At 41.5% G+C, this 16,232-nt stretch overlaps 2 protein-coding genes across 4 annotated transcripts; both read right to left on the reverse strand.

The window, feature by feature from the left end:
* Window positions 1-210: 210 nt before the first annotated feature.
* On the reverse strand, window positions 211-11,160 carry LOC118120554 (high-affinity choline transporter 1). Its single transcript, XM_035175633.2, has 9 exons — window positions 9,689-11,160; window positions 8,109-8,366; window positions 7,683-7,796; window positions 7,149-7,304; window positions 6,860-7,008; window positions 6,460-6,603; window positions 6,021-6,174; window positions 4,494-4,711; window positions 211-3,781 (listed from the first exon to the last, which is right to left on the reverse strand). The coding sequence occupies exons 2-9, from the start codon at window positions 8,290-8,292 to the stop codon at window positions 3,128-3,130; spliced, it is 1,773 nt and encodes a 590-aa protein (XP_035031524.1). The 5' UTR covers window positions 8,293-8,366; window positions 9,689-11,160; the 3' UTR covers window positions 211-3,127.
* Window positions 11,161-11,622: 462 nt separating this feature from the next.
* Window positions 11,623-16,119, reverse strand: LOC118120556 (claudin-14). Of its 3 annotated transcripts, XM_035175636.2 has the most exons (5): window positions 15,887-16,119; window positions 15,727-15,761; window positions 15,326-15,386; window positions 13,864-14,125; window positions 11,623-12,518 (listed from the first exon to the last, which is right to left on the reverse strand). In XM_035175636.2, the coding sequence occupies exons 4-5, from the start codon at window positions 14,095-14,097 to the stop codon at window positions 12,012-12,014; spliced, it is 741 nt and encodes a 246-aa protein (XP_035031527.1). In that variant the 5' UTR covers window positions 14,098-14,125; window positions 15,326-15,386; window positions 15,727-15,761; window positions 15,887-16,119; the 3' UTR covers window positions 11,623-12,011. The 3 variants fall into 3 exon arrangements, with proteins under 3 accessions (XP_035031527.1, XP_035031526.1, XP_047198453.1); XM_035175635.2 differs by lacking the exon at window positions 15,727-15,761; XM_047342497.1 differs by having other exon boundaries at window positions 15,326-15,761.
* Window positions 16,120-16,232: the final 113 nt, after the last annotated feature.

Consider the following 16,232-nt stretch of genomic DNA (forward strand, 5'->3'; position numbering starts at 1 on the left):
TGGGCGTTTTGATTGATGCAGCCAAGCAGGCAGGCTGGTCGGTCAACATTGACATTATATATGCACACATGTGCGCATATCATCGTTGATATCATATTAAATCGCTGAGAATAAGATAATAATTGTGAGTTGACGGGTGTGAAACATAATGTAATCTGTTAAATGCTATGACGCAGGTATGTATTATGGAGAAAGAAAAGCAAACATGTCTGTGCTAAATAATATAATTTATTCAACTGACCTCACATATGTTTACAACTATACTTTTATAGACACTGCATAAGGAAATAAATAGCTGTAACTTCACTGTCAACAAACATTTTCATCGCTGCATTTAAAAGTAGTATAATTTGTACTTGTTTTTTTTTTTTGGTATATACATTTATCACACAAAAATACAGCATCATTGCAATTTACGACACAGAGTCACAGGTGTGTCAGTGTAACAGCTGACATTGATTCTTTTCTGCGTGTGTTCAGGTTTGTGGATGAACCGAAGCTACGACGACACTCATGATCTGAGGGGGAGGAAAGTTTACATTCACATTTAAGTCCAACGCCGTCGCCTGACACCTTGCATAGCATCAGAGCAGCAGTCACACCGTTCAGTTCCATAACATCAATCCCATAACTGTATTTAAAAGGGAAGGGAAGGGGACAGGATCAGGTTGGGATTATTTCAACGCACCTCAGCAGGTCTCTACGTGTACATGGATCAAGTCCCCTTCTCTCCCTAGCTGTGGAAAAAATAACTACAAGGCCATTTTACAACCTTAAAGAATAAGGCTGTTGTTTTTCCTACTGTCACCAAATCCACTGACGAAACTCAAATGAACATTGAAATGATCCCACTAATACAGTTTATTTTCTCTGTAGCCAAAGCCTCATAGGCTCATATCTTATCCCTCTGTGCCAATGAGACCCGTTATTGCCACCACATTATGGGCTGTAATGGCTGAGTTTCACGGATGAAGCAGCACATTGTTGTTTTTGATCATAATTAAATTTAACTGTTGACAATAAATAAAATACAGCATATTGTGAGCCCCATCTTTGAACTGATCAAATGATTTAGAATAAAATGATCACTTTTGCAACTATGCCGCTAATCCGCTCATTTCACACGGCTCACCTTTAAATTAAGGGGATTCCATAGATTTAAAAAGACGACAACAAATGACAACATTACTGAGAAAAGACAAACACAGAGAATTCAACTAAAAAAATAGTAAGAATTAACAATGACAAAAATTATCATATAAAATAACAAATCCTTCCCATGACAGCAGTGCGTCTCATTGTTTAAACCAGTCAGATCCGTGACAGTGTAAGGTGGTAAGCTGTTAATTAATCAATAACCTTTCAACTTGTTATCACCGTGTATAACACACTGTGAAACAAACCCTGGTAAATCATAGAGCTCGAACCTCTTTGCTGAAATAATCAAGTGTCCCTAAGGCTAATTGATTTGGGAAAGGATCGATAATGACTGGCGATACTAACACCATCCTGGGAGGAAAAATCATTTCCTGTCTCTAGTAACCTGCTGTGGCTGCCCAGTCAGTGAAGATTTAGGAGGAGCAAACACACTATTATAGGCACACAAAAACAGGTTGTGTCAGATAAAAGGCCCTTTAAAATAATCATCGTATATCATGTAATAATGTGTGTATACTGCTGATCCACTTTCAAATATCCAGGCAACAATTTGGTTCCATTCATGTATATATGAAAATGAACTTAAAACATCATGTGCTTGTATTGTTGTTATGTTACTGTTCTGACAATGAGGATGCATATTAAAGAGATTCTCATTAGAGATGCATACAAAATGAATGGAGTCAAATTGCTAACTGGAAGGTAAACATGAACAATAATAAACACTCAACAAAACCATTGCATGATTTATTTTGGAAATATTGATCCAACTATTTTGACAAAGCTGAGGCTCTGATGATGCCAAATGTGTTTGACTCCAGAAAGTTGGGTTTGTGTCCCATCTCTCAAACCGTGTGCTGATGACTTCTTTAGGGTTTAACAATGTTTAACAAAGACACGGTCTAATCAATATTTGGCGGGTCTAAGTTATTCGCCATACCAAACTTATTAAGGTCATTGATGAATTTTGCAGCTAGTTGTGCTGCCTCCAAGTGGCCCATTAATTAATTAAAATAGACTAAATCTGGATTATACGTCAACCTAAAAGTGATCACTATGTGGACCCTGGTCTCTTATCGCCAGGTTAATGGTGTAAAAATAATTACTTAAAAAAAAAGTTGGCAGTGAATGTTTAAAAATATTTCAAATGAACGTAGTCTGGGATTTTGCAGAAAGTCAACTCAGTATCAATCTTCTGCTTGGTAAATGTAAGATTTGGGATTATCATGGGGTTCTTTATTTGAATTAGCGAGTACATCCGGATGCTTAAGAGAAAACTGAACACACACACACACACCATAAAATCTGCAAAATCTACTCATCCAAAAAATGAAAAGAATGATGGTAATCTGCACGTTTAGCATTCTGTATCTATCTGTAAAACATAGATCCAAAAATATTATTGCTCTGTTAACTAATTTACTCTACGCAAACTCACAACTCTGCATGAAAGAAAGTATCTGTAGGATTCACTTGATGCCGCTTTTGAAGCAGGAGAACACATTCACATGTACATCAACACACACGGACTGCTATGTGGACACAATTCCTTGGTTAGATATTGCACAATTCTCATGTCCCACTACAAACCTTTGTGGACTTCCTCATACAGGCGTTCTGTATGGTCCTTGTCAGAGTTCCTCTGATTACTGGAGCAGCACTTAAAATAAAATGATTGTTGGTTTTGGATACCCAGTCATGATAAAACACAACACTGAGTATGGTTTACTTAACACAGCTGATTGACAGTCTACCCCCTGTTTCTGGGCAAGGAATCTCCAAAAAAGAAGGAGGCACCACATCATCAGCATAAAACAAACTTGTGGAGTCACTCGAAAGCCAGAGAAGATTTCTGCTGATTCAACTTCCAGTGCGGCAGTAGCAAGTTTCCTGAAGTATGTTGATGCCTCTTTGACAATCCCTTCTTCTTCATATTCCTTGGTTCTAGTTTCCTTTGTGCCCTTGTTGTCTATTTTTCATTGTGAAAATCCTCGGGACTGGATACCCCGTCATCACTGAGGACCTCAGTGTTGATGAAGGTTCCAGCGAGTGACGCGCCCAGAGCCTGCTTGACGGGAGCCATCTCTGAAAGGATGATGTTGTCATGGTTGCTTACCAGCGTAGCCTTGTCCATGATCTCCTTGCTATGCTTGGACACGACAGCGTCCAGGAAGTCGTACTTGTGTGACCACATACCACTTTCGAAAAGGTACTTTGTCAGGTAAGAAAAGCCCACATTCGCCAAGAAGGATGCGGACATGGACATGGTCTTGAATGGAAACCTCTGCTGGACAAAGTACTCAACGTCACCAGTGAGGTGGTGTACCTTCGTCTGGGTCACCCAGCCAGGGTAGAAGATGAAGGGGGGGAGTTTGAGGTAGGGCTCCCCTCCACCAATGCGCAGCAACATTCCAAAGACATAGCCGGCCACAGAGCCATAGGTATTAGTGCCCTTGACAAATAACACACTGAGAAGTTGGGGAAAGATGATGACATAGACCAGGTCGGAACTGAGGTACCACAAGCCATATACCGATCCCGTCAACAATGCCATAGCAGTGGCGAGAGCTCCAAATACAAAGATGGTGAGGCGCATGACCCAAACAATTTCACGATCTGAGGCCTGTAGGAGAGAAGAAAGGGACGACAGAGTGAAGAAGGACGAATAAAATGTGGAGAAGACAAGATTGACAACAAGGATGTATGGCAAGAGACACGAATAGACGCAAATGTCCCGCCATTCCCGACACACGATAGATGTGAAATTTGAGTTATGCACTTCAATATTCCCGGGGTGTGTTTACGCGGTACTCGAGCAAGCAATGCAAGTCCACACGAATGACTCTGCGCCTAAACTCGACGTGTGAACACAGCTTTAGGCTCTTCCTAGGTACAATTTAGTTTTGAGCTAAGTGCTAACATCAGCATACTTACATTCTTACAATGAGAATGTTAGTATACTGCTGTTAGAATTTAGCTAAAAGTAATAACTTGCGTAAGAACAGTCTAAGAGAGCTGCTAGCTTAGCGTGCTGATGTTTGGCAGATGTAATGTTTATGACAAACTGGTCAACACTGCTGTCCCCAGAACCATGAAACCAGGGGGGCCAACAACAAATTACATATTATCTCATAGATTATCCATAGATTCATATTGTTGGAAAAGTCTGGTGCTTGGTTTTGTATGTGACACAGACGGTAAATGCAATTTAGATTCAATCTGTGCTGTTGTGTATTTTTGTTTTTAACATCTCACACACTTGGGATGAAAAGATTATTGATTTATTGATGTTTAAACTATGCATTTGAGTGCTGGTATTTTTTGTTGGCACTTACCGACTGCCGGAATGCGAGCTGATAGATGTTCCTGGCAAACATGGAGCTGGCTGAGAGAATAGATGAGTCCGCTGACGACATCACCGCAGCTGACACCGCCCCCAGACCAAAGAAGGAGACGTAGGATGGGCACAGGTGCTGCAGCACTATGGGAAGGATCATGTCTGATTCATCTTTATCCTTCGGAGCGAGGGAACCGTAAGTAGTTTGGTTCCAATCTGAAGAAATATTGTGAAAGTTGGAAATGTAAGCACCTCTTACAACTTACACCTCACACCACCACCACAAAATACAGCAACATGTATAAGGCAATATTGCACAATACTTAAGGTTTAACAGACTGTACTTGACATTAAAATCAAAACCATTCTTTGCCAACCTGCAGAGTTTTAAGTGGACTGATTAGTACATTACAATTTCTGTTCTAATCCCTTACAGCTTTTCAGACAAAAGGCTCGATTTTGAGACCTTATTACAATGCATTTGTGGACCCAAGTTTTCCGTATGCTTCTGTGCTTTATTACAGCAGTGCTTATAACATCAGGCTGGGCTGTTTGCAAGATGACAAGAGAAAAGTCGAGATAATAAAAAGAAAGTCAGAAATGATAGATACTCATTGAAAACATGACATCCATGCACTACTAACTGGTTAATACACTGGTTTACAAATGGTCCAACAGGCACCTTGAAAGCATAATATGCAACAGTGTCGCAGAAGACATTAGTTTAATTGCCTTTTAATGGTAAATGTGATTAATAATCATTTCATTAATGATGATTAATTTCTGCAGCAAGCCATTGATTCTAATGAAATACTTTGATAGACGATTAAATACAGAAGAGGATGAGGACGAACTGTCAGAGGAAACAAGTTTGTCATTTGGAAAGTTAATTTTTGAAATTGTAAAATTATTATTTTGAATACTCATTTATTCCTTTTTAAAGTAATGCAAAACTCAAATGTGTCAGAGCATTAATTCAAACTCACCTGTTTTCCACCGAGTTCTCCAATTCATTTGTTCTCATTCCTCCCTTTTGCATTTAAACCCTCTGACATCCCTCTATCTTTCTGCCCCCTTTTTCCAACCTTCTCTCCATCCTTGATATCTACACTCTTTGCCTCCCTCCCCTGTTCCCCCTATTCGCAAGCAGCACATGATTAGTCTCGGTTATACATGAAACAGCCTCAGATGGACCAGATTAATTAGCGCCTCTTCAGATGTAATATTCACTATATCAGCATGGTCTGATGGCTCTCCCCGTCGTGACTGTATCCGTCTGCTGTTGTTTACCCTCCAGACACCATATGCATCTGCATTTACACATCTGAAAAAAAGCTGCCGGGGTGTAAACAACCCAGGGAGGCATTGCTTTGATCAAACTTTCCGATTTGAATAAAGGATCCGATTCCTGGATGTTTCGATTGTCTTGTGATGTTTCATTAACGGCTTAATCAATGAGGGTATATACACATACGGTAGCTTGAAGTGTAGTAATGCATGTGCATGTGTGTGTGCATGTATTTACCAGTGGAGGCCCCTATAGCTCCTATGAGGACAGAGGGGACGGCCATGACCAAGCAGCCGAAGGCGGCGAGGAAGGAAAGGACCTGGGCGTAGGTAGCTGAAGAGGCAGAAAGAACCCGTTGAAAATAGACCTGCCAGGGAATCCCCCCCAACATCTAGAAACAGAAACACCATAGTAAATACAGACAGCAAACCAATGCGTATCAGTCAGCTACGACACCAGAAACACAGAGCGTCTTAGTACAGAAACAGCTTTGAGATTTTCTAGATAATACTGTTGATTACTTGTTATTCACCTTTAGAAGGAGCCTGTGCTTAAATTCCACCTTCAATACTTCATTTAACCCCCTCCCCTGTTGCACTTGGCAGTTTAAGTGGAATCAAAATGTGTATGAAGCTTCCTCTACAGTGATATACTGCGTCTTCATGTATCTTCTTACCAGCAAACAGAAGTTGTCGGCCCAGAGCCATTTGTCCTCGGGATCAATCTTCCCCAGCCAGGGTGACTGGTAGATTGCTTCCTTGGCTGAAACAGTGATGTCTGACACAGCAGGATGGGACAGGGCAAAAGGCACGCTTATCCACTGGTGGAGAGGAGCGTATGAGAATACAAATACCATTAGGGTTTCAGCAAAATACTTTGATTTCAACAGGGAACTCTGACACTGGATAATCCTGCTTCAGTAAATCAATGTTTTCCTGCTAATATGTCATTAGATTGGATATTTTGTATGTTTTAGAAATTTTTGCATGAAAATTGTCAAATAAACATAAAAATTGGCCAATTACAGCTTCACAAGTCGAGCTGAAAAAAGAGGCGTTCATCTCAGTAAAACTCACCAAGCCTAAAAAGATACAGAAGAGCTGGACCACATCTGTATATGCGACAGAGTAGAGTCCTCCAACAAGCGTGTAGAAGATAGCAATCAGTGCTGAGATCACCACAGACATATTTATGTTGATGTCCACGATCACGCTCAGTGTGGCACCTGCAGGGCAACACATTGAGTTCAGCAAACACAGTCATTTACTTCACAATAAACTCAAAGTGGTGCAAACAAAGAATTGAGTCATTTAGGGGGTTATGGGTCTGATGCCATTGAAGAGATCCCGCCCAGAGACCACCTACCCAGGGCAGATAAAATAGCTGCAGACCAGAAGATTTCTCCCATCAGTGCGGGGATGAAGAGCAGGCCCCCCATCCGTTTTCCATAAATCTGCTGGAAGGGATCCAGCATGGTGACGTAACCACGTGACCGCATGGGTTTGGCAAAGAAAAGACCTCCTGAATCATGTCAGACGTTAACATGAGGTAGAGAAAAAGCAAAATAAATGATTTTAGAAAGTATCTTCAACAAAGTCTAAAGCCATACAGGTTGACACAAAGTATATATGTGGTGCTGCTGCTGAAGTAGCAGTGTGTATCCTACAGAAATTCACATCTTTTTGTTTCTGGTTGACGCACTATCCTGGTGGAATTTACAGTTATAGGCTACATGAGAGATTTTCTTGAAGGACCATGTTTTTGCTTCATCCAGTACCGGTATGGTTTAAAAAAAACCTCAGGTCTTCACATTTGCAGCATCTCTCGCATTCTTACACTGCATGTGGTTGTTTTTACGCACTGCCTGTATACAGTATAATTAAGGAGACTGTTTCTTACCTACTACCAGGCTGAGAGCATAACCAAAGGGTGCCTGTGCCCAGGCCAGGCCGTAGTCTGGCAGGTAGACATACTCCGCTGTCCCGTTGATGTAGCCCCCACCCACCCAAGTGGCTGCAAACAAGAAAAATAAAAACACAAGTACGTAAAATAAAAGATATGGAAACGGTCTTGTATGAAATGTTGGTGCATGTCATGTTGCATTGATTCTGTAAGTGCGCTGAAATGTAATGAATTCAATGCTGAGTTAAGTAATAGATCATAGTGTGTTTGTTGCTCCAGTGCTGTCCGTGCGTAAAAGACGAACTTGGTGAAATGTATTGTCTCATCTAACACCCAAATATGACATAATGCACACACAGACAACTGTCAGCTCCCTCCAGCAAACACATGTTTTAAAAGTCTACCCAGAGTTTACCAACGCACCGGTCATGGTGAATCCACCGACGAACAATCCGATGTCCCTTCCCCCGACCATGATGCTCTCGCTCCGCTCTCCGCCTGCGCCAACTCCAGAGTTCTTGTTCTTCCACGCGGCCCAGATCCCCACGACCAGGATCAGCATATAAAAGATCACGATAGCCACGAGACCCTCGGCGTGGATGGCCATCTTCCCTCCGTCCGCGTCCTCCCGCCGGGATCAAGTGCTAGTGCGCGCGGAGGACTGGAATCTCATGGAGAGAGCTTTGGAGTGAAAAAACAGAAGAAGAAGGAGAAACATTTCTGAAGACTGTTTTTGATCCAAAATCACGATTACAACGGAAGCTTCATCTTGAACCTTAATCAAGCCTATAATCAGACACGTTGTAATTACTGTGCCTCTATACGCATCACATGGAGCACATTACTAAACTCATATGAAAAGGAACTCTTCAATAAACAACTTTAAACTCGACAGTTTCCTAAAAACTACAACATTGACTATTTACTCAGTTAAAGGTTCTGAAAGTTGTACTTAAAGAATTACTTGTTGTCCATATATAATACAACGTAATCCGCATTAGATTTTTACATTTTACGCACAGAAATGCCTCACGCTTATCTAAAATGTCCTAAATGACGATTTTAAATTCCCTGTTCACCAAAGTTATATCAACATAGTTCAAACTAAAGACTTACCAAACTCAAGGCATTGATTCAATCATAAAAGGTTGAATCAGTAGGGAAGAATTTAGTCAAGAAAGTGCGATTAAGTCTCAGCATTCAAATGAACATGCATGGCCATATAGCCCGTAACACTTACTCAACACAATCATGAGACAAACGATCGGCTGGTCGCTGGAAACCTCTTTGATTTATAATAATTAAAAAACATTTTTGTGCTACTCTCTCTGTTATCTTCTCCTGTTCTTTGGACCAGAACGAGTGGCCATACCTTAGCGCGCACATCGGATGAAGAGGAACATCCAGTTCTCCATCGTGTGACATCAGGTCAAAAGATGTGAATCAGAAAAATGCAGAACAAGAGCTTGTTGATCAGATGAGATCAATAAACATCACTGACGTCTTCGTGTCCAACTTTAAAGACAGTGGAACTTCTTCTCTGCGCGTTTTGTCGCCTCACTTACAGACATACTTACTCCAATTATCATGCTGGTCCACTCCACAAAATGTCTCCTAATTTTCATTTCATCTTTAAAAAATGCACGAGGCTACATTGTAATCAAATATGAAATTTTAAAAAATGGACCCAGGCGCTTTTGCTTCTCTAGAGCATCCGTGCGTAAAAGTCAAATGCTTTCAAAGGTGAGAATAACCAGTAAACCATTAACCAAAGGGATGTCAAACTGATGTGTAAGGGTTTAATGTCCGTTTTGCTGCATCAGTACAACCACACCTGATGTTTCCAGCTACCCCGTTGCGCTGACACCATGGTTCCCAGAGGCAGGCATTGCATTATTGATTTCCCTTTAAATCAACATCTGTCACTTTGGTCAAATGCAGTTAAACATCCAGCCAACACATATTAGTAAAGGATGTCATTTCATAAACTGACATGATCTTACCTTTTTCCTTTGGAGAAACTGGTTAGAAAAAGATCACTAGAATCAGAAGATCTTTAAAAAGTGTCAAAGATGTCAAATTATTTCGTTGGTAAAACGTTAAAGGTGCCAAAAGGAAATCCTCTTGGACGCGCAAACCCAATTCTCCTATGTTTTTTTTTAAGTCACCAATGCTCGTCAGAAAGAGGGGGAGTGTGTGTGTGTGTGCGAGAGAGAGAGGGAGGGACAGAGAGAGAGGGTGGAGGTGGGTGGAGATGAATGGGGAGTGGTGGGTTTATTGGGTGCTGTCACGGTGGGTATAGATGGTGGATGAATGTCTTCCAGGAGCGGGACGAAAATAGCACCTAATAGAAAGCGGCGTGACGCACAAGCTCTCCCGGGAAAGATTTCCAATAGCATAAGATCATATTGGCGATGGACAGAACCTTTACTTTTTCCAGGGCCTGATTTATGATGATGGTTACGCACAGGGTATCCGCGCTTTGCTCCGCGATTAAAGCATTGCGTTTATTCTCCAAAACGCTGGCTGCTCGATAGTAATTGTGAGGATGGAGAGGCCTGCGTGTGATTACTTTTTTATTTTATTACCCGGCATGGGACTCTGACGCCTTTACATCAATCCACTCCCAAGTTGTTAAAACATAAAAACTGCTAAATTAAGCTGTATTAATAGATTCACGTCATAAGGAAGGATCGATGGTGGCTCAAAGGATGGTTACTTTTAGTATTTCACCATATGAGACGTAATATTTGGGCACTTTATCTAGATGCTACGTATATTTACCTTGTGTAGGATGTTAGCACTTGTAGTCTCTCCACAAAACCACAGGTGAAAATCCCTTCACCTACACCATCCAAACATGTGCTACTTTAAATACTGAATTATGGGCGTTAACATTCAGTCTGCTGTCCATGGTGCTGAAAAGAGAAGTGCACATTTCACAAATGAGAACACCCGCTCCCTCCCAACATTTAGGCTATAATAAGTGAATTTGTGGTCTATATACTCAATGGAGTGTTTAGTTTTTGGCCTCAAGAAAATTTGGCATATGCTTCCTTTCCATTTATGTCCAATTTGAAAGTGTAAAAAATACGTCACTCACTTTTCTAGAGCTTCGTACAATAACTAGTTCCAATAGGAACTCTTATAACACATACAGACCTACAATCTTATAGCTCCTTGGTATAAACAAATGTGTCGTCTAGTGTGACTGCTGGAAATAAGAAAAATGTCTTGCTGTTATTGTGACACGTCCTCTAATTTAGTGTCTGTGTGGCTGACAGGCTGTGAGACAGAGGACACCTCTAATTGGATGCTTTTCTAACAAATGAGCCACAGAGACGCGTCCACTGTGTTACAGGTAGACAGACAGTCTGGAAAAGCTGTATAGATGAGTCACAAATAACTTTCACATTCACGGCTTAAAGTTTCAGACTGTGTGTTACTGCTAAACATCAACCAACAGCTATATCTAAGCACAGGATGTAGTCTGAATGAACAACTTCTCAGAAGCCCTCTGGCGACATCTAGTGGCCTTTAGAAGATGTACGCGAATCAGTATAAGGGATATCAGCAAAGTGAGTCAGAAACAATGAACAGCAGCATACCCCGGTTTTAGCCTCTTTACATTGGCTGCTAGTACGTTTTAGAATAGATTTGTAAGGTATCTATCTATCTATCTATCTATCTATCTATCTATCTATCTATCTATCTATCTATCTATCTATCTATCTATCTATCCATTATTGATGCTTTTAGATTATTAGAATCTAACAATAATTCTACCTTTATTTTCGTGGGCCATAAAATGATTAAAACACAACGAATGCAGACATTAAATACAATGTGTTGGTTTTATAAATACTGATGTACAGCATTCACTATTAAAAAAGAGTTAACCCAAACTAAAAATGGGCTTCAATAAGGAGATGACAAATATTATCATGGGTGTTAAAGTTAGAATATGGGAATTGACACAATCCATCTTTGTGACTACTTGCAGGACTATGCTGCCACCTTCTGGTCTTTTGGGTTTATAACAGCAGTTCAACAGGTTTTAGTTCATCAGTTCTCTTCAACACTTGTACCTTGTGAATCAGACATCAGACCTGGTCACAGCAAAGTTCGTTTGTCAAGTTGTCTTATCCTTATTGGTCAAATATAGAAATGTGAGGGACAGGTCCATTTCCGTATCCCCTTTGTTATGGGTAGGTAGGAGGCAAAGAATAATAACAACTTAAAAGAATAAAAAATAAGTTGTAGAAGTGTTGGAGACTGGACACAGCTCTCATGACCACAGTTACTGTGCTCGTATATCCTCCTGTGTCAGACATAGTTATTGAGCCTGTATCCATTACTGGAAAGGGAGCAAATTGATGGAGTACGATTGTCCTTCAAGGCCTCAGGGGGCTTGTATGGTGGAGAAGGGGGGTATATGTGGTTGAAGGCAGGGGGAGGCGATGATGGGTGACTCCTCTGAATACGAGGTGGACTCCGTGACCTGTCACCACAGCTGCTCCAGCACAGCACCAGCCCTCCGCTCAGACTGAGGCAGGCTGAGGCGTATCCGAGGTACACGGCCAGGCCGATCTCATACTTCAGCCCACTGGGGAGGAAGGGGTCGTAGAAGTCCATTATGATATCATTGGTGGTCCAGGATACGGTGACTAGACAGAGGACACCTGCACAGAGGAAACATATCCCTCCGCTCATCGCCAGCGGAGACTTGATCAGGGAGCCACGTGCGAAGCGGGTACACTTCATCCCCATCACAGACAACAGGGATGCCAGGACTGAGGTGATGCAGGAGAGCACCATGAGGGCCCGGGCAGCCTAATGTGGAGGAGAACAAACACTTTCAAATATGGTACTGAACCTGCTGTTATGTTTGGACTACTCAAGACTCCAGGCCCCGTTTATCAGTGAAAAAAAAGTAGCTTCTTATCATCTAGATCCTTTTCTAAATTCCTGAATTCCATGAGAGCTGCTTAAAATGGGAAGATTCAAAACTATGCCAATTCACATTTTAGAAGTTCACCACAAAAATGACGCAATACTACCAACTACCCAGAGTATGAGAAACACTGAAGCTGTGAAACCTGACAGTACAGTACTTAGACATGATTATTTTTATTTCTCTTACTGGAGTTATGTAACAGTTCGTTCAGATGAGGTTTGACAAGGAGTTCGAATTTTCGCCAATCCCATGATCCAAAACATTGTCATGGAAGGTTACACAATGTGTATTTCCTTGTCTGTGAATAAATCTTAAGCAAACAAATTGGATATGTATTTGTTTAGCCACAGCCAAATTTGTTAAACATTAAGTATTTCCTGAAACGCTATGACCACAATGCTTCAAGGTCACTTCCATTTTTAGTCACTCATAAGCCCAGTTAGTGACAAGAAAAAGCTTATGACACCAAGACCTTTACACATATTAGGGGTTAATGAAGTAAAAATAGAAGGGGAAATTATTTAAAATGTTTCAACTGTACATGTATTTATACAAACAGCAGTGCAGACTGTGTGGCCAAAAACAATAAGAAAGTAAAGCCAGAGTTGAAACACAGGGCAAAACCTATTCTGAGAGTCTGTATCCATTAACTGCACTTTGTCCTGTAGCAGGTTCAGTATTCAATCAATCTAAGCACTGGTTAATCAATACATCAACACATAGTTTCTCTAGTATAATCACATTTGGATTAACATTAACATAATTTTGTTTTAAGAATTTGTTCAGCACAGTTGTAACTTAATTGTAATTGTCTTGGTTTCCCTCAAATACTTCCATCCACCATTCTGGGCAATTCACTCTACAATTGCATGAACTCAACAGGTAATGGGTAATAATAATCTGCTGAATATTTACCCAATAAATCTGAGAAACTGTTTTGTCTGTAAAATGTAATAAAATGTTTAAAAAACAAAGCCATAATGATTTCTAAGGTGTCTGCTAGCATCTCAAGTCCGGTAAATATTTGAATGAAAATGATCTGAAGCAGAGAAAAGCAATAACTAAAGCAATGACGACATTTCTGATCAAATAAATACAGAAACCATTAATCTATCATTAATTTCAGTTTTCCTTTAGGTAAAATACATTAAGATACATGCATACATGATACTTTAAGTTGCCTGATCTAAATACTGTCACTAAATGGTGTATGTGCAGTACCTGCAGGTCCTGTGGCAGTGCCAGCAGAGATCTATACACCTCACATTGATAAATGCCAGTGCTGTGCCACACACACTCCATCCACAGGCCTTTCATGTAGGCGGTGGCTGTGATGATGTTGGAGCCCACATAGGCTGTGCTGCGCCAATGGGGAAGCAGAGTCGCAGCCACGGTTCCAACAAACCCCAGCAGGCCCAAGAAGAAGCCGAGGAGCTGAACCGCCATGCTGGCCATGATTGTTTCAGTCGGACAGACGCTCAAACTGCAAAGTACAAAGAGACAGTCACAGCTGATGAGCATGTACACACACCAGGAGACAATCTGGAAAAAAAGCTGTGGATGTCAATCACCAGTCTCAGGAATATACACTGAAGTCAAGAAAATGATGATTTAATTATATGTCACCAAATGAAACTGAGCACTTTTTGGAACAAAGCTACAGTCCCCCAGGCTGCAGATGTGGCTGGATTCCTCCTTTCATCTGCATGGTCCCCAGCAGTAGAGCAAATTCCACTGAGCTGACATCCAGTCACAGAGTCAGTGTCTCTGGAGGAGCGCAGGGAGAAACAGCAGTGGAAACTTTCAGTATTCTGTCATCAGTCTCCGGTGAGTGGCAGATGACTGCATCTGTAACTAATGAGAGCGTTGTTCGGCTTCACCTGCTTAACGCTCCCCTCAGGAGGGCAAACCACAGCAGGCTATTTGTCGAGCTCTGTACGCCACCCCTCAGGAAGGGAGAGAGGGGAAATTAAACATTTACAGAAAGCGCCCAAGCTGAGAGTCGCTGTTATAAACCACTAACTTTGAACATTTTTCACAGCTCTGCAGGGTATTTGAGAGAGTTGATGACAGAGCGGGGCTCCAGACTGTGGCAGGAAGAGATTGTTGTTGTACTAATGGGCCGAATTCTATTATGTCCAATTATTCTCCGTCATCATCTGGGACTTTTCTCACACATATTCCACAGCTGTCTCCCCCTAGATCCAGGCCTCAAGTAATGATTCCCTCCCTCGCGGAAAGAAAATAGGTAGTTAAGCATTTACTTATGTCCCTCCTCAATGTTTTGAACAAAATGTTCTCTGGGTGAAAAGATCCTGAATAATGAGCAGGCGAAATATTTTACACCAAAGACAACTTAAGTCTAAAAAATACAATAGTAACATAAAGGGGCAAATAATACTTCTTACATTAGAAATAGCCTGTTTTTCCTGCAAACACTTTAAATGTTAGAACCAGAGAAAAACAAACCATTGTTTTTTAGACTTCCTCAGAGAGCAGAGGCTGTTTATAAAGCCTGATTGTTGTTCAGTGTTAGACCTGGTGCCGTTGGGATCTCTTACTGTAAATATCACAGATACAGGCCTCATTGTGCTGCCTTAATGATCGACTACACAGGAGACATAACAAGTATAAGCAAAGCATCTTGATTAATTAATAATCCATCCATATTTTAAATACTCACCAACAGGGTTACATGAGGACTACAGAGCCTTGGTCACAGGTGTCCAGACGGCACACTCCTCCTAAGTGATGGAGACATAGTTGGAGGAGTTCCAGAGAAATAAGGTCAGTGGCATTGATTCCACACTGACCAGCTCCTTCTGTCTCTGCCTCTGCTTAAACCGACAAGTACAATGTGTGTGTGTGTGTGTGTGTGTGTGTGTGTGTGTGTGTCTGGCCTGTCAAATAAATGACTGGCCAGATATTATCATTGGCATTATCCCTGTCAGTGCCGGGAGCATCATGTCAGAGATGACATGAGAGAAAGCACTGCTGCTGACATGTTGCTCCCGACAGATAAACAGGGCGGATGTCAACTGTCGGAGGCAGAGCAGAGACAGACAGAGGAGATATTGTCCTCACTGGTTGGGCTGTTTTACTCCCAGTAACTCAGCTCCCTGAATAATAAAGAGAAGAATGAATGAAATGCCGATTTCATGAGGTAGCCTACAAATTCACGTAATCATCAGACATGTAAAAGCTGACAGTCACATTTGACGTCATGGTAATGTGGTGTACTCACTGTGTAAGCAGCCAGGTGAGGTGAGTCAAAGCTTCACTTCTATCCTGAGTTCATCTTCTAAGTCCATCTTCTCGCTTGGTGGTTCTTATCTCTCTGTCCCAACCCACCGTGACATCCTGTCAGTACACAGGAGCCTTTTCCTTGCCCTTCTCCTGGGTCCTCTGTGTAGTGTTCAGCTCTCTGTCAGAGCCCTGTAGTGCAGGGATGATCCTCTCCAAGGTCCGCCTGTGGGAGACGCCATTTGAATGTGGAACACTTAATAGTCTTAGTTAAGCAGAGTAATCCTGTGATTAGCAGCTGAGCATAGCTGGTTTTGAAGCACACACTGCTGGAGGGCAGCACGGCC

Source organism: Hippoglossus stenolepis, chromosome 13, assembly GCF_022539355.2.
Source record: "Hippoglossus stenolepis isolate QCI-W04-F060 chromosome 13, HSTE1.2, whole genome shotgun sequence".
Taxonomy (NCBI): Eukaryota; Metazoa; Chordata; class Actinopteri; order Pleuronectiformes; family Pleuronectidae; genus Hippoglossus; species Hippoglossus stenolepis.

Bases quoted from the DNA above. Each gene is read 5' to 3' on its own strand.
- LOC118120556 (XM_035175635.2), bottom strand. From the start codon at position 14,097: ATGGCCAGCATGGCGGTTCAGCTCCTCGGCTTCTTCTTGGGCCTGCTG. The intron at 12,519-13,863 runs GTACTGCACATA...CCTCCACATTAG, and splicing joins CACTGCCACAGGACCTGCAG to GCTGCCCGGGCCCTCATGGT.
- LOC118120554 (XM_035175633.2), bottom strand. From the start codon at position 8,292: ATGGCCATCCACGCCGAGGGTCTCGTGGCTATCGTGATCTTTTATATG. The intron at 7,009-7,148 runs GTAGGTGGTCTC...GTTGCCCTGCAG, and splicing joins AGCTATTTTATCTGCCCTGG to GTGCCACACTGAGCGTGATC. The intron at 4,712-6,020 runs GTAAATACATGC...ATATTTCTTCAG, and splicing joins AGCTATAGGGGCCTCCACTG to ATTGGAACCAAACTACTTAC.